The sequence below is a fragment of the Phyllobates terribilis genome, unplaced genomic scaffold, assembly GCF_046119375.1.
Source record: "Phyllobates terribilis strain yellow unplaced genomic scaffold, ASM4611937v1 Scaffold_1__5_contigs__length_1240528914, whole genome shotgun sequence".
Classification (NCBI taxonomy): domain Eukaryota; kingdom Metazoa; phylum Chordata; class Amphibia; order Anura; family Dendrobatidae; genus Phyllobates; species Phyllobates terribilis.
This window is the reverse complement of record NW_027362761.1, coordinates 610,567,089-610,585,631: the sequence shown is the minus strand read 5'-3', so window position 1 is coordinate 610,585,631 and position 18,543 is coordinate 610,567,089. Positions and strand designations below refer to the sequence as shown.

General features: G+C 48.5%; 1 protein-coding gene and 1 pseudogene across 1 annotated transcript in view; both read right to left on the bottom strand.

The window, feature by feature from the left end:
- Nucleotides 1-18,543, bottom strand: part of LOC141272630 (uncharacterized) — a 70,929-nt pseudogene that overhangs the window by 45,602 nt on the left and 6,784 nt on the right.
- Nucleotides 1-18,543, bottom strand: part of LOC141165233 (uncharacterized) — a 57,336-nt gene that overhangs the window by 33,842 nt on the left and 4,951 nt on the right. The window contains exons 2-5 of the mRNA XM_073650859.1: nucleotides 17,796-17,855; nucleotides 7,920-7,982; nucleotides 3,939-4,121; nucleotides 1,563-1,686 (exon numbers count right to left, since the gene is read on the bottom strand). Coding sequence (XP_073506960.1) covers nucleotides 1,563-1,686; nucleotides 3,939-4,121; nucleotides 7,920-7,982; nucleotides 17,796-17,855 — 430 coding nt within the window. The remainder of the gene's footprint in view (nucleotides 1-1,562; nucleotides 1,687-3,938; nucleotides 4,122-7,919; nucleotides 7,983-17,795; nucleotides 17,856-18,543) is intronic.

Genomic DNA, 18,543 nt, shown 5'->3' with positions numbered 1-18,543 from the left:
CAAGGACATCTGCAGATGTTTCCATAATTTACGATTTAGTTATTTCCAATTAAAATGCTTTCTTTCCCCAATTAAAATATCTGCAGCGTTAGGTAATGTAAAGCCTGTAAAGACATTCCCCTTCTCATATCTCTGCTGTTGTAATAAAGATACGTGACGGCTTCTGAGACTCACACAAGCCTGGGACACAGACAGAACTGGTTGTGTTCTCTTGTCTCCGATCGATCGACTCCTTGATTTCATTAACAATGGCAAACGTGTGAACCCTTTTGAGTTTCTTCTAAAACTTTACATACAGGTTTGCACATCAGTACCAATAACAAGGTCACAAGAAGAGAAGCCCTCACACAGCGCCGATAACAGAAGATAAAGTGATGGGTCTCAGGGAAAGTTCTGAATATTTAACCAGTGAACTATTTTGTAAAAAAAAAAACACACAAGATTGGTGTCGCCATAACTGACCTGGAAAATCACAGTGAGGTCGCTCTTACCGCCCAATAACTGCGGAGAATCAAAACCCAAAAAATAAACGTGGAATTGTGTTTTGTTTTTTTTTATTAACAGTTTAACTTTATCTGTTTTTTTTCCTGTTTTTCAGCACATTATATGGTAAAATACAGAATTCATTCTGCAAAAAAACACCAGATCTCAAACATCTGTGAATGGGAAAATAAAAATGTTCTGGCTTATTAAAGAAGGGGAGGAAAAAAATGCAAAAATGGAAATTTGCTCCATTAGAATGAGGCTGAAACATTGATATTGACTCTTAGGATTGCTGTGTCCTATAGGTGGTGCTGGAGACCCTGTTTTCTGCATCTGGGAAGAGAAAATATCCTATTTCCCATGGGGCATTGCATGGTCTATAACTCTCCATACTCAGAACTGCCGCCCTCCTCAGCGAGATCTCCCTATAGAGAGGAGTGCGCGGTGATTCGACCTTCTCCTCCAGTACGGAAAGTTCTGTGCTTCTCCGCCTGCAGAGCGAGTGGTGAATAGACGCGGGGGCCGGAGAACTGCTGGAGCCTCCATGTCCGGCTCTGGTGGGTGATCGGCTCCACCACGCTCCATCCTTATGTCAGGACTCGTGTTTCGGGGTCTGAGGGACGGTCCAGAAGGAGGAGCCGGACGCCCGACCACGACTGATGACGACATTGAGCCTGCACCGATTCTGAGGGACGGACGAGCGACAGCGGATTATGGGGAAAATCATCAGTAAATTAACCCCGAATCTGCTGAGTAACGATCCACAACAGACTCAGGAACCGAAAGATCTCACAGGAGAGAACGGACAGAAGCGCTGGGACATCTGCACACAAAATGTGACCGATGCTCTAAGGAAGGTGAAAGATTCTGAAAGAAGCCGCCGAGGACGAAGACTCAAGACTGATGAAGACGACAGCGGAGAAACCGCGACTCACAGATCAGAAGAGAAGAATCAGGGAATGAAAGCTGTGAGAAAATGTAGAGAAAACCAGAGCAAGTCTGGAGAAAAATCATCTATTATAGGACGAGGCCGAGAGACGTCATCACATCCCCCGGAGTCAACAAGAGTCTCCTCTCACCTGGTGATGTCAGAGGCCGGAGCTCCTCCATCATCACCTCCTGGTACCGATCCTGGTGTCCTTCTAGATACTCCCACTCCTCCATGGAGAGATAGACAGCGACGTCCTGACACCTTATAGGAACCTGACAACAACAACACCGTCATCACCCAGAATCCTCCAGTGCAGCCCTGTATAATGTCCCAGCAGTCACCTCTCCGGTCATCACCCAGAATCCTCCAGTGCTGTCCTGTATAATGTCCCAGCAGTCACCTCTCCGGTCATCACCCAGAATCCTCCAGTGCTGTCCTGTATAATGTCCCAGCAGTCACCTCTCCGCTCATCACCCAGAATCCTCCAGTGCTGTCCTGTATAATGTCCCAGCAGTCACCTCTCCGCTCATCACCCAGAATCCTCCAGTGCTGTCCTGTATAATGTCCCAGCAGTCACCTCTCCGCTCATCACTCAGAATCCTCCAGTGCTGTACTGTATAATGTCCCAGCAGTCACCTCTCCGGTCATCACCCAGAATCCTCCAGTGCTGTCCTGTATAATGTCCCAGCAGTCACCTCTCCGCTCATCACCCAGAATCCTCCAGTGCTGTCCTGTATAATGTCCCAGCAGTCACCTCTCCGCTCATCACCCAGAATCCTCCAGTGCTGTCCTGTATAATGGCCCAGCAGTCACCTCTCCGCTCATCACCCAGAATCCTCCAGTGCTGTCCTGTATAATGGCCCAGCAGTCACCTCTCCGCTCATCACCCAGAATCCTCCAGTGCTGTCCTCTATAATGTCCCAGCAGTCACCTCTCCGATCATCACCCAGAATCCTCCAGTGCTGTCCTGTATAATGTCCCAGCAGTCACCTCTCCGCTCATCACCCAGAATCCTCCAGTGCTGTCCTGTATAATGGCCCAGCAGTCACCTCTCCGCTCATCACCCAGAATCCTCCAGTGCTGTCCTGTATAATGTCCCAGCAGTCACCTCTCCGCTCATCACCCAGAATCCTCCAGTGCTGTCCTGTATAATGTCCCAGCAGTCACCTCTCCGGTCATCACCCAGAATCCTCCAGTGCTGTCCTGTATAATGTCCCAGCAGTCACCTCTCCGGTCATCACCCAGAATCCTCCAGTGCTGTCCTGTATAATGTCCCAGCAGTCACCTCTCCGCTCATCACCCAGAATCCTCCAGTGCTGTCCTGTATAATGTCCCAGCAGTCACCTCTCCGCTCATCACTCAGAATCCTCCAGTGCTGTCCTGTATAATGTCCCAGCAGTCACCTCTCCACTCATCACCCAGAATCCTCAAGTGCAGTCCTGTATAATGTCCCAGCAGTCACCTCTCCAGTCATCACCCAGAATCCTCCAGTGCTGTCCTGTATAATGTCCCAGCAGTCACCTCTCCGGTCATCACCCAGAATCCTCCAGTGCTGTCCTGTATAATGTCCCAGCAGTCACCTCTCCGCTCATCACCCAGAATCCTCCAGTGCTGTCCTGTATAATGTCCCAGCAGTCACCTCTTCGCTCATCACCCAGAATCCTCCAGTGCTGTCCTGTATAATGTCCCAGCAGTCACCTCTCCGCTCATCACCCAGAATCCTCCAGTGCCGTCCTGTATAATGTCCCAGCAATCACCTCTCCGCTCATCCCCCAGAATCCTCCAGTGCTGTCCTGTATAATGTCCCAGCAGTCACCTCTCCAGTCATCACCCAGAATGCTCCAGTGCTGTCCTGTATAATGTCCCAGAAGTCACCTCCCCGGTCATCACCCAGAATCCTCCAGTGCTGTCCTGTATAATGTCCCAGCAGTCACCTCCCCGGTCATCACCCAGAATCCTCCAGTGCTGTCCTGTATAATGTCCCAGCAGTCACCTCTCCGGTCGTCACCCAGAATCCTCCAGTGCTGTCCTGTATAATGTCCCAGCAGTCACCTCCCCGGTCATCACCCAGAATCCTCCAGTGCTGTCCTGTATAATGTCCCAGCAGTCACCTCCCCGGTCATCACCCAGAATCCTCCAGTGCTGTCCTGTATAATGTCCCAGCAGTCACCTCTCCGGTCGTCACCCAGAATCCTCCAGTGCTGTCCTGTATAATGTCCCAGCAGTCACCTCTCCGCTCATCACCCAGAATCTTCCAGTGCTGTCCTGTATAATGTCCCAGCAGTCACCTCTCCGCTCATGACCCAGAATCCTCCAGTGCTGTCCTGTATAATGTCCCAGCAGTCACCTCTCCGCTCATTACCCAGAATCCTCCAGTGCTGTCCTGTATAATGTCCCAGCAGTCACCTCTCCGGTCATCACCCAGAATCCTCCAGTGCTGTCCTGTATAATGTCCCAGCAGTCACCTCTCCGGTCATCACCCAGAATCCTCCAGTGCTGTCCTGTATAATGTCCCAGCAGTCACCTCTCCACTCAGCAGCTCAATCATCTTGTTGCTGAGCTCTAGGATCTTCTTCCTCTTCCTCTCATGTATCGGGGGGTGCGGGGGAGGCTCTGTGATGGGGTCCGGGCTCCGCCCTCCTGACTCCTGGAGATGGATGATGGGAGTCACCCCCTCCCCCGGTGTCTTCCTCACTATTGTGTAATCCTGTGTATGGAGAGAGACACTTAGGGAGAAGAATTCCTTCCCGACTCCAGATCTGACAATCAGTAGAAATCCCGGGATCAATAACCGTCTCCAGTAATCTGGGGCCATAACCTGGAATATTATTACACTCAGGACAGACATCCAGGCCCCTCTACAGCTCTTATAGGGAATCCCCATGACAACTCCTCCTGGCAGAGAGCTGCACACAATCACTGCTCTTACAGTAAAGAATCCTTCTCTTCCTCTTCTGGATTTCCTCTTCCCGATGTCGGACTTGTTACATAACACAATAAAGCTGATAGAAATGTAGAGGAGTTACCTCTCCGCTCAGCAGGGAGATGATCTCCAGGGTGAAGTGTAATAATCTTCTGGTGGTCTCGTCCTCGTCCATCCTCGGGGTCATTCAGGAGAAGGAGGGATGAACACTGGATCAGCTGGAGGGATCTCGTCCTGCCGGCGTCTTCATGATAAAGGAGAAGATGGAGATCACAGGGGACGATATAACGACAATCACTGAATTCTGCCCCAAATATCCGACATTTATCAGGAAGAATCTGGAGGAAAAGCCACAAACTCCACCGCGGCCTCCTCCGCCGATCTGACGGCTCATTATCAGCCTCGTAGGAGGACGGTCACCGTGGTAACTCCACCTCCAGCGGGGGACGGTCACCGTGGTAACTCCACCTCCAGCAGAGGACGGTCACCGTGATAACTACACCTCCAGATGGGGACGGTCACCGTGGTAACTCCACCTCCAGCGGGGGACGGTCACCGTGGTAACTGCACCTCCAGCGGGGGACGGTCACCGTGATAACTCCACCTCCAGCGGGGGACGGTCACCGTGGTAACTCCACCTCCAGCGGGGGACGGTCACCGTGGTAACTCCACCTCCAGCAGAGGACGGTCACCATGGTAACTCCACCTCCAGCGGGGGGCGGTCACCGTGGTAACTCCACCTCCAGCGGGGGACGGTCACCGTGGTAACTCCACCTCCAGCAGAGGACGGTCACCGTGGTAACTCCACCTCCAGCGGGGGGCGGTCACCGTGGTAACTCCACCTCCAGCGGGGGACGGTCACCGTGGTAACTCCACCTCCAGCGGGGGGACGGTCACCGTGGTAACTCCACCTCCAGCAGAGGACGGTCACCGTGGTAACTACACCTCCAGCGGGGGGCGGTCACCGTGGTAACTCCACCTCCAGCGGGGGGACGGTCACCGTGGTAACTCCACCTCCAGCGGGGGGCGGTCACCGTGGTAACTCCACCTCCAGCGGGGGACGGTCACCGTGGTAACTCCACCTCCAGCGGGGGGACGGTCACCGTGGTAACTCCACCTCCAGCAGAGGACGGTCACCGTGGTAACTACACCTCCAGCGGGGGGCGGTCACCGTGGTAACTCCACCTCCAGCGGGGGGACGGTCACCGTGGTAACTCCACCTCCAGCGGGGGACGGTCACCGTGGTAACCACCTCCAGCGGGGGCGGTCACCGTGGTAACTCCACCTCCAGCGGGGGGCGGTCACCGTGGTAACTCCACCTCCAGCGGGGGCGGTGAGGTGAGGAGGAGCCGCTGCACATCCCCCATACAACACTGAGGAGCCGCAGTCACATGGAGCAGGAGCCTCCACAGGAACAGCTCTGATCTCACCCCACACTCTCCTCTCACAGATTCACCACAAACCCTCCCTGTAATCTCACCGGAATGGCGGGAAGCGGAAACCTGCTGCTGGCTGATACCAGAGAGCAAGAGCTGCGCACAACCAGGACGGAGCTGTTGCACTGAGAGCGGGAGGACCTGTGGTGACGTCACCGCCATGTGATCAGGGGGCGGAGCTCTGTAGAGAAGTGGTGAAGGACCTGTGGTGACGTCACCACCATGTGATCAGGGGGCGGAGCTCTGGAGAGAAGTGGTGAAGGACCTGTGGTGACGTCACCACCATGTGATCAGGGGGCGGAGCTAAGGAGAGAAGTTGTGAAGGACCTGTGGTGACGTCATTATCATGTGATCAGGGGCGGAGCTAAGGTGGGAAGTGGTGAAGGACCTGTGGGGACGTCACTGTCATGTGATCAGGGGCGGAGCTCAGGAGAAGTGAAGGACCTGTGATAATGATGATGTCACCACAGCTCCTCCCCCTCAGTGCAGCTGACACTTCCTCCTTGTTGTAGCTAGCTGTTGTTCTCTGTTATCAGCCCTGTACGTGTTATTAATGTGCTTGTTATAGTACAGAAAAGCTTTGATTCTTTGATTTGAAAACTTTATCCAAACCTTTCTGTACCGATCATGGCTGTAACCCCGAATTACTAGAGGTCAGAGGCCCTGAGCGCCTCCGCTGTCGCATCGGGTGGATTGTCCCCTGAGCTCTGCTCCCTTGCTATGATTACACGCCGTCTTCTGTTTCTCTTTTCACCAGACATTGTGTGACGGATCTTCCTGCGACTCTTGATGTGACCTAGGACACATGTAAAGTAGTTTCCCATGTGGTGATCCCTGGCCGGCCTCAGTGGAGGAGAATATTCCGGTTCACCGTGGCGTTGTGTGGAGGGACTTTCTGTGATCCCGTCTGTTATAGGCCATCTTGTTTTCCTTGTGTCCACTGGAATATGGCGGACTAATGTTACCTTATGATGGTCCTATGATGGTGATGTGGAAACCTATGTGCAGAGTTTTAGGAGAAATGCAAAGGGTTTCACACGTTTGCCAGTTTTGACCAAATCAGGGAGTCGATCGATCAGATACAAGAGAAACACGACCAAATCTGTCTGTGTCCCAGACTTGTCTGCTCTCAGATGCCAGGTCACACGTTTTCATTACTAAGCACAAGAGATAAGTAGTGGGAGTGGTTTACATTTCATTACCTAAAACGGAATATTTAACTTGGGAAAAACAAGGTCGTCAATGATGTCTTCTGCTGCATTCCCTAGGAGGCTGGTTATAACTAGTTTTACTCCACTTTCAGAACAAATATACATCTATATATCAGAGACAACACCCTGTTATTTATGAATAACACTTATAAAGCTAATATTAAAATACAAAATTATCAAAGATATGTGAACTGTCTAAATAATAAAGCAAAGTATAAATATTTACCATAACAATGGCCATACATTTTGATGGTATAAATATTCTTTATAGGAGAAACGAGGATAGCATATGGTAGTACAAAGTAGAATATGAATAGATATCTACAATAGTAAAAGTGGCGCTGGTAGGCGCTGGTTATCAGAGGGTAGGGGTAAATAACCAATAAAAGAATAATAATTTGCGCTGGTATAGTGGATAAAACTCCAGATGGACAAGTTAAAAAGTAATAAATTTTATTTTAATATAAGTTAAAATAATCACTGAATAAAAGGATGGTCACTTGTAGCTTGCGAATTCCTAGCGTGGCTCAGTTAAACCAGCAAGCTCTGGGGCAGAAGACCTATAGGGGGAGATGAAAGATCAAATTAATAGACCTAGTTAAAGGGTTGGTGTTATTAAAACGAGATGGGTGTATGGGTATATACCTGGTTCAGTGATAGGTACGATGGCAGGTACAGAAGGGTTTCTCACCGGATTAAGCGAGGATGGAGAGCTCTTTGATGAATCCTTTTGGGATTGATGTGATGAGTGAGCTGGATATAGATAGGATGCAAGAATTAATATATGCAGTGCACTGTCTAGGGTGGCTAAAGGATATAGTAGATACCTGTGTGCAGTTGATCAGGGTATACAAGGACATGCTTTTATATTAGACGGGCTAACAGGGGAATGGATTTAGAGGAGATGGTCAGCTTTTCTGTAATGGAGTTCTCACTGGATCTAGGAAAGGGTGAGGAGGTCCTTGATGTGTCCTTTTAGGGCTGATGAGAAGGTTATGCTAGGTATAGGGAGGGAACAATAGTTAATAAAGCTGTGTACTAACTGGATTAGCTGGGGGAGTATATACAGTACAGACCACAAGTTTGGACACACCTCATTTAAAGATTTTTCTGTATTTTCATGACTATGAAAATTGTACATTCACACTGAAGGCATCAAAACTATGAATTACCACATGTGGAATTATATACTTATCAAAGAAGTGTGAAACAACTGAAAATATGTCTTATATTCTAGGTTCTTCAAAGTAGCCACCTTTTGCTTTGATGACTGCTTTGCACACTCTTGGCATTCTCTTGATGAGCTTCAAGAGGTAGTCACCGGAAATGGTCTTCCAACAATCTTGAAGGAGTTCCCAGAGATGCTTAGCACTTGTTGGCCCTTTTGCCTTCACTCTGCTGTCCAGCTCACCCCAAACCATCTCGATTGGGTTCAGGTCTGGTGACTGTGGAGGCCAGGTCATCTGGCGTAGCACCCCATCACTCTCCTTCTTGGTCAAATAGCCCTTGCACAGCCTGGAGGTGTGTTTGGGGTCATTGTCCTGTTGAAAAATAAATGATGGTCCAACTAAACGCAAACTGGATGGAATAGCGTGCCGCTGCAAGATGCTGTGGTAGCCATGCTGGTTCAGTATGCCTTCAATTTTGAATAAATCCCCAACAGTGTCACCAGCTAAGCACCCCCACACCATCACACCTCCTCCTCCATGCTTCACGGTGGGAACCAGGCATGTAGAGTCCATCTGTTCACCTTTTCTGCGTCGCACAAAGGCACGGTGGTTGGAACCAAAGATCTCAAATTTGGACTCATCAGACCAAAGCACAGATTTCCACTGGTCTAATGTCCATTCCTTGTGTTCTTTAGCCCAAACAAGTCTCTTCTGCTTGTTGCCTGTCCTTAGCAGTGGTTTCCTAGCAGCTATTTTACCATGAAGGCCTGCTGCACAAAGTCTCCTCTTAACAGTTGTTGTAGAGATGTGTCTGCTGCTAGAACTCCGTGTGGCATTGACCTGGTCTCTAATCTGAGCTGCTGTTAACCTGCGATTTCTGAGGCTGGTGACTCGGATAAACTTATCATCAGAAGCAGAGGTGACTCTTGGTCTTCGTTTCCTGGGGCAGTCCTCATGTGAGCCAGTTTCTTTGTAGCGCTTGATGGTTTTTGCAACTGCACTTGGGGACACTATCAAAGTTTTCCCAATTTTTCGCACTGACTGACCTTCATTTCTTAAAGTAATGATGGCCACTCGTTTTTCTTTACTTAGCTGCTTTTTTCTTGCCATAATACAAATTCTAACAGTCTATTCAGTAGGACTATCAGCTGTGTATCCACCAGACTTCTGCACAACACAACTGATGGTCCCAACCCCATTTATAAGGCAAGAAATCCCACTTATTAAACCTGACAGGGCACACCTGTGAAGTGAAAACCATTTCCGGTGACTACCTCATGAAGCTCATTAAGAGAATGCCAAGAGTGTGCAAAGCAGTCATCAAAGCAAAAGGTGGCTACTTTGAAGAACCTAAAATATAAGACATATTTTCAGTTGTTTCACACTTTTTTGTTAAGTATATAATTCCACATGTGGTAATTCATAGTTTTGATGCCTTCAGTGTGAATGTACAATTTTCATAGTCATGAAAATACAGAAAAATCTTTAAATGAGAAGGTGTGTCCAAACTTTTGGTCTGTACTGTATACCTATATAGCATACCTACAGTGGCATGTAAAAGTTTGGGCACCCCTGGTCAAAATCACTGTTATTGTGAACAGTTAAGCAAGTTGAAGATGAAATGATCTCTAAAAGGCATATTGTTAAAGATGACATATTTCAGTTGTATTTTAGGCAAATAAATATATATATTGTCTTTTTTTTTCATTTTAAAAAATTAGAATAAGGGAAATGGGCCTATGCAAAAGTTTGGACACCCTTGGAGATTTGTGTGCTTTGATAATTTTGACCAAGGTTTCAGACCTTAATTAGCCTGTTAGGGTTATGGCTTGTTCACTACCATCATTAGGAAATGCCAGGTGATGAAAATTTCCCAGCTTTGTAAAAACCAAGCCTCCTCTAACTTTATACCAAAAAATCAGCAGCCATGGGTTCTTCTAAGCAGCTGCCTAGCACTCTGAAAATGAAAATGGTGGAGGCCCATAAAGCAGGAGAAGGCTATAAGAAGATAGCAAAGTGTTTTCAAGTTGCCCTTTCCTCAGTTTGAAATGTAATTAAGAAATGGCAGTTAACAGGAACAGTGAAGGTCAAGATAAGGTCCAGAAGACCAAGCAAAATTTCAGTGAGAGCTGTTCGTACGATTGCTAGAGAGGCAAATCAGAACCCCCGCTTGACCTCAAAAGACCTACAGAAAGATTTAGCAGACTCTAGCTTTGTGGTTCATTGTTCTACTGTTCAGAGACACCTGCACAAATATGACCTTCATGGAAGAGTCATCAGAAGAAAACCTCTCCTGCAGCCTCACCATAAAATACAGCATCAGAAGTATGCAAAAGAACATCTAAACAAGCCTGATACATTTTGGAAACAAGTTCTGTCGACCGAAAAGGTTAAAATATAAGTCTTTGGCCACAATGATCAAAGGTATGTGTGGAGAAAAAAGGCCACCAAATTTCAGGAAAATAACATCTCGCCAACTATTAAGCATGGGGGTGGATCAGTCATGCTTTGGGGTTGTGTTGCAGCCGATGGTACAGGGGACATTTCACGGGTAGAGGGAACAATGGATTCAATGAAATTTCAACAAATTGTTGATGCAAACATAACACCATCTGTAAAAAAGCTGAAGTTGAAAAGAGGATGGCTTCTACAAATGGTTAATGATCCTAAATACATGTCAAAATCCACAATAGACAACCTCAAAAGGTGCAAGCTGAAGGTTTTACAATGGCCCTCACAGTCCCCTCTTCTGAACATCAATGAAAATCTGTGGCTAGACCTCAAAATAGCAGTGCATGCAAGATGACCAAGGAATCTCACAGAACTGGAAGGATTTTCCAAGAAAGAATGGATGAAAATCCCTCAAACAAGAATTGAAAGACTTTTGCCTTGCTACAAAAAGCTTTTACAAGCTGTGATACTTTCAAAAGGGGGTGCTACTAGGTACTAACCATGCAGGATGCCAAAACTTTTGCATTGGTCCATTTTCCTTTTTCGTCATTTTTAAAATGTAAAAAGATTAAAATATATATATATTTTGCCTAAAATACAAAGGAAATCTGTTATCTTTAACTTCAGGCCTTTTAGAGATCATTTCATCTTCAACTTGCTTAACTGTTCACAATAACACTAACTTTGACCAGGGGTGCCCAAACTTTTACATGCCACTGCATATTATACATCTGTAAATATTTATCACGGTGTAGGTAGATAGTGCCTGTGGATGATATGGGCTAACCAATGGATGGGTTAGGTAGGTGATCGGCTTGTCGTGTACCTGGTGGTGAGCAGATGCTGCTGGAGACATCCAAGGGTGCTCACGAAGTAGAGAAGAAGGCTTGCTGGCGACCGGAACGAGTATATGCCTACACCCATCTCGTTTTAATAACACCAACCCTTTAACTAGGTCTATTAATTTGATCTTTCATCTCCCCCTATAGGTCTTCTGCCCCGGAGCTTTTATGTATTTTATCCTAGAATAAAAAAATGGCCGCCGGTTGAAGAATGCTCCTCACAGCCTTGCTGAGTAGGAACAGATGATGGCTTCCTTAACGCAAGTGCGCATGGCCATGACGTCTGTTACGGGTCCGGATGGTGGAACATCTGAGCTTCGATGCAAGCAGGGACCAGAGGGGTGTAACTAAGTGCCTACTCGGACCAACCCAGGTCATACGGCGGCTTAATCGACTCCGTGAACCAGGGAGGGACCGGGCAGGTGAACCAGGTGCCACTCTGGGACCGACGTTGTGTGAGAGCAGGTGACTCCCACGGGTCAGATGACAGGAGCTGACCTGTACAGCGGATGAGCACGGCAGGAAGGCTGGCAGGTGATCCGGGTAGATAAGCAGGCAGGTACGGCTGATAGCCAGACAGGTGCTCCGGGTAGGCAAGCTGTTGACCACGGCAGATAGCCAGACAGGTGCTCCAGGTAGGCATGCTGGCAGGCACGGCAGGTAACTGGCAGGTGCTCCAGGTAGGCAGGCTGGCGGGCACGGCAGGTAACTGGCAGGTGCTCCGGGTAGGCAAGCTGTTGACCACGGCAGATAGCCAGACAGGTGCTCCAGGTAGGCATGCTGGCAGGCACGGCAGGTAACTGGCAGGTGCTCCGGGTAGGCAGGCTGGCAGGCACTGCTTACATACATAGTTTACATAGTTTACATAGTTTATAAGGCCGAAAAAAGACAAGCGTCCATCCAGTTCAGCCTATTTCTTGTGCACTGCAGCTATTCCACAGCGTTGATCCAGGGGAAGGCAACAAAAAAAACAAAACAAAAAAAAAAAAAACATGCGGTATAGGCCAATTGACATCATTGAGGAAAAAATTCACTTCCCGACACCAATCTGGATTAATTAACTATCACTAAGCATAAGATGTAATTTTATTGTTCTCAAGAAAGGCGTCCAGGCCTCTCTTGAACTCATTAAGTGAGTTGGACATCACCACTTCCTCTCCCAGAGAGTTCCAGAGTCTCACGGCTCTGACCGTAAAGAATCCCCTTCTATGCTGGTGCAGGAACCTACTTTCCTCCAGACGCATAGTGTGCCCCCTCGTCTTTGTCACCATCCTTGGTATAAACAGGTCATGGGAGAGATCTCTGTACTGCCCCCTGATGTATTTATACATGTTTATGAGGTCTCCCCTAAGCCTTCTCTTTTCCAATGTAAATAGGCCTAATTTTGACAACCTCTCTGGGTATTCTAGTCCCTCCATTCCCTTTATTACCTTAGTCGCCCTCCTTTGTACCCTCTCTAGCTCCAATATGTCTTTCCTGAGCACCGGAGCCCAGAACTGTGCACAATATTCTAAGTGCGGCCTTACCAGCGCTTTATACAGAGGAAGAACAATGTTCTCATCATATGCCCCTATTCCTCTTCTGATGCATGCCATGACTCTATTTGCCTTCGCAGCTGCTGCCTGACACTGGGCACTCCAATTTAATTTGCTATTAACCAAGACGCCCAGGTCCTTCTCCATGTCAGATTTCCCCAACGTTTTCCCATTTAATATGTATGGGTGACTGCTGTTTTTCTTTCCCATGTGCATGACCTTACATTTATCGGCATTGAACCCCATTTGCCATTTTTTGGCCCAACTCCCCAATTTATCTAAATCCTCCTGTAGCTGTGCCCTATCCTCATCTGTGTTAACTACTTTACAAAGTTTAGTATCATCTGCAAATATTGCTATTTTACTATGCAACCCTTCCACTAGATCATTAATAAATATATTAAATAATATAGGGCCCAAGACAGACCCTTGAGGCACCCCGCTAGTAACCCTGACACACCCTGAGCTTACTCCACTGATAACCACCCTCTGCTTTCTATCACTCAGCCAGCTATTTACCCACTTGCACACATTATCCCCCAGACCAAGCATTCTCATTTTATATACCAACCTTTTGTGTGGCACGGTATCAAATGCTTTGGAGAAGTCAAGGTATACAACATCCACTGACACTCCCCGGTCCAGCTGTGAGCTCACCTCCTCGTAGAAGGCGATCAGGTTTGTTTGGCAGGAGCGATCTCTCATGAATCCATGTTGATATGGAGTTAGACAGTTATTATCATTAAGATATTCTACAATAGCATCTCTAAGAAATCCTTCAAACAATTTACCCACAACAGACGTTAAGCAGACTGGTCTATAGTTCCCAGGGTCACTTTTAGACCCCTTTTTGAATTTTGGTACCACATTTGCTTGGCGCCAGTCTAGTGGGGCAGTCCCTGTCCATAAAGAGTGCTTGAATATAAGATACAGCGGTCTGTCTATCACATTACTTAATTCTTTTAGTACCCGGGGGTGTATGCCATCTGGGCCTGGTGACTTGTCTATTTTGATATTATTTAGGCGTTTCTGAACTTCCTCCTGGGTTAGGTGGGTGATATTTAGCGGAGGGTTTACTTTATCACTTTGCATTTCCTCCGATAAATTGTTTTCTTTTGTGAAAACAGTGGAGAAGAAGCTATTGAGTAGGTTTGCTTTACCCTCATCGCCCTCTATGATTTTACCCAGGTTATTTTTCAATGGGCCAACTCCATCAGTTTTAATCCTTTTACTGTTTATATAGTTAAAGAACAGTTTGGGATTCGTTTTACTTTCTTTGGCAATTAGTCTCTCTGTCTCCTCTTTTGCTATTCTTATTTGTTTCTTACAGATTTTGTTTTTTTCCCTATAAGTTATTAGCGCTTCCTCGCTGCTGTTATGCACACGCCCGGGCTGAGCGGCGTGTGCGTGTGATTGTAGTGATTCCACTGGACCATGAACCGGAGAGTGCCTGGAGGGGCGTGACTAAGTATCTGGCCGATCCGACCAAGATGGCACGACGGCATACGACGCCAGTGCACCAGGGAGAAACCGGGCAGAGGGACCAGGTGCTACTCCAGGTCAAACTCCGGACACGGGGGTTGACCCACACAGGGATTACTGGATCAGGCTGGTTAGGCTGGCGCACAGACTGGAGGGTATAGGCAGGCACGACTGGTATGCAGGCAGGCGGGTAAAGGCAAGCGCAGCTAGAGTGCAGACAGGGAGGCACTAGCAGGTAGGAACACAGGCGGGATAGGACCCAGTACACACTGGGACTCAGGAACAATACAGGTAGAGGGGTACAGGCAAGCACAGCTAGAGTGCAGACAGGGAGGCACTAGCAGGTAGGAACACAGGCGGGATAGGACCCAGTACACACTGGGACTCAGGAACAGGCAGGTTAGGCTGGCACAGACTGGTGGATATAAGCAAACACAGCAGGTATGCAGATGGGTGGATACAGGCGAGTATGCAGGCAGGGAGGTACTGGCCGAAAGGACGGGCTGGAGCACAGAAGGGTTAAGACCCAGTACAGACTGGGTCACAGAACCGCAGATGCGGTAGACAACCACAGCAGAGAGGGAACGCCCGAAGCGGTGGGCAAGAACAGAGCAGGACAGGGCTGCAGGAGCAGCGAGCACAAGCAGGGCAGGACAGGACTGCCGGAGCAGCGGGCAGAAGCAGGGCAGGACAGGACTGCCGGAGCAGCGGGCAGAAGCAGGGCAGGACAGGACTGCCGGAGCAGCGGGCAGAAGCAGGGCAGGACAGGACTGCCGGAGCAGCGGGCAGAAGCAGGACAGGACTGCCAGAGCAGCAGGCAGAAGCAGGGCAGGACAGGACTGCCAGAGCAGCAGGCAGAAGCAGGGCAGGACAGGACTGCCGGAGCAGCGGGCAGAAGCAGGGCAGGACAGGACTGCCGGAGCAGCGGGCAGAAGCAGGGCAGGACAGGACTGCCGGAGCAGCGGGCAGAAGCAGGGCAGGACAGGACTGCCGGAGCAGTGAGCAAGGAGTCAGAGCAGGCTAGAACCGCCGGAGCGGTAAGCAAAGGAGTCAGAGCAGACTAGACTGAGTAGGGGGGACAGGGCTCTGTTCACACAGAACAGACAGGAAGGGAAAGGCAGAGCCAGACACCCACAGGGTACTTGCAGTGAAGTAGCGAGTGGACCACAAACTCACAAACGGGAGTACAGAGACAACAAGCAGGAGTTAGGTACGAGTTCAGACTCTGCAGAAAAAGGAAGGGAACGGACATAGAGGCAAAACAGGTAAAGGATAGGAGAGAGTTCAGACTGGAACTGAGTGTACGGAGGAGACCGACACTGCAGCGGGATACAGGAGCGGGTCTGGGAGTACGGCCCCCAGAGAGGCAGGACGAACAGGCAAGGAGCGTGTTCAGACAGGACAGACAAGATACAGAAGCGGGTCTAGGAAATCAGCCCCTAGAAGGCGAGAGGAACAGGCTAGGAGCGTGTTCAGACAGGTCAGACAAGATACAGGAACAGGTCTAGGTAATCGGCCCCTAGAAGGCAGGAGGAACAGGCTAGGAGCGTGTTCAGACAGGCCTGGAAATACAGCCTCCAGGATAGGCAGACAAGAGAACACAGAACGGGACCTGGCACCTTCAGAGTGCAAGCACACACTGAAAGAAACACTATGCTCAGGCAGGGATAGATGGCGCAGCTGAGCTATATACCAGGTGACAGACAGCAATAGGCTGAGGACGCACAAGAGGTGTGACCCACAGCAGGTACAAAAAGCAGGAAGTGATCGGGCGCCGCCCTTAAGCAGCAGAAACAGACACAAACAGACAGCATGGAGGGAAGCCAGAGAGACATTCTGGACAGGAGATCAAGTGCGCGCTCTTGCACAGTGGGAGATGGACCACTATGCAAGGACGCCGCCAGGTATGTTACAGCTGCCTTCTTGTTTAAGTTTACCGAAAGCCCTTTTTTTGTTTTTCATTGCCCTCTTGACTTCCTTATTTAGCCACATTGGCTTCCTCCTATTCCTAGCCCTTTTATTCCCATAAGGTATGTACCTTCTACAGTGACTATGTAGGACTGTTTTGAAAATTTCCCATTTTCTATCCGTGCTCCTATTACTGAAGATACTATCCCAGTCTATAAGGTGAAGGGCATCTCTTAGCTGATCAAACTTTGCCCTCCTGAAGTTCAGTGTTTTTGTGCCTCCCTTGCTGGGCTCCCTACTGAAGCACATGTGGAATTGTATAATGTTGTGGTCACTATTTCCCAGGTGCCCCCCGACCTGCACCTCAGTTATTCTGTCTGGCCTGTTAGTTAATATTAAGTCTAAAAGGGCCGTCCCTCTAGTTGGTTCCTGCACAAGTTGTGACAAATAATTGTCTTTGATAATTGACAGAAACCTGTTTCCTTTCTGAGATCTACAGCTTTCGGTTTCCCAGTCTATATCGGGGTAGTTGAAGTCCCCCATAATAACCACCTCGTTATTTTTTGCTACTTCGTCTATTTGTCTCATTAATAGACTTTCCGTGGCTTCTGCTATATTTGGTGGTTTATAACAGACTCCTATGATAATTTTATTATTGTTTTTTGCCCCATGTATCTCCACCCATAAGGACTCGACCTCCTCATTTCCCTCCCATACATCCTCCCGTATTGTAGGCTGCTGATAGACAGACTGGCGGGCAGGACTGTTAGAAAGACTGACGGGCAGGACTGTTAGACAGACTGGCGGGCAAGGCTGACAGGCAGCGGGACCTGAGGGCTGAAGAAAGTGTTAACACACAAAACGACAACCTTGCATAGGCACCTCCATTTTGGGGGAGGTGCCTTTTAAAGGGGAAGTCCTCTGGCCAATGGCCGGGGATTCTTTAGGACGGCGCGTGCGGACCGGGACCGCAGGGGTGAGGGGAACGGCGTCTCTGCCTCCTGCTACAGTACCCCCCCCCCCTTTACGCCCCCTCTTCTTTAGGCCAGCGAGAAATTTTTTAAGAAGATGAGGGGCATGAATGTTCTCCCTGGGTTCCCAAGACCTCTCCTCCGGGCCAAACCCCTTCTAATTCACAAGAGAGAAGGTCTTTCCTCTTACCCTCTTGGTGGTCAAAATGTTCTCTACCTCAAAGACGTCCTCAGCGGAGACTGGAGCTGGGGTGGTACCTGGATCGTCAGAGAAAGAATTAAGAACAACTGGTTTGAGGAGAGATACATGAAAGGAGTTGGGAATCTGTAAGGTGACCGGGAGTTTCAGCTTGTAAGCCACGGGATTAATTTGGTTCAGAACCTCGAATGGACAGATGAACCGCGGACCCAACTTATAAGAAGAGATGAGAAAAAAGAGTTTTTTCAGCTCACCATTAGATGAATTCCTATGGCTTTGGGTGTGGACTCCAGGATGGTGCTCGGATAAGGCGGCTGTGGTAATCAACAAAAAGCAAGGATCCAGCGACAAACATCCAAATAGGAATCTGAATGTGTGTTAAAACATCATATTTATTAGAATTCCTTTAAAATCATGCTGTTAAAATTATAGATCCAGGGGATTATGCGTTTCGAACAAAAATGTTCTTAGTCATAACCATGTCTTGTGATCATTACAAAAGCAAAGTTAAATAAAAAAGAGGAGGAAAAGGAACAAGGTGAGCAATTAGTCATGTAAATGAGACAATTAGCATAATAGCATAATTGTCTCATTTACATGACTAATTGCTAACACACATTCAGATTCCTATTTGGATGTTTGTCGCTGGATCCCAACTTATAAGAAGGTATCTTGAGACGGACATATTTGGAGGAAAGCCAGACCTTGTCTGCCGGACGGAATAGAGGCGGATTCAGACGTCTCTTATCAGCATGTTTCTTCATCCGCTCAGAGGACAGAAGAAGCGCAGATCTAGTGTCTTCCCAAATAGCCGAAAATTCGCTGACGAGAGACTCCGCAGCAGGATTGTCCACTGAAGAGGAGACGGGAAACGGAATCCGGGGGTGTCGACCATAGACCACAAAAAACGGGGATTTAGTAGAAGACTCGCTCTCATGGTTGTTATAGGAGAACTTGGCCCAGGGCAGGAGCTCAACCCAATCACTATGGTGAGCGTTGACA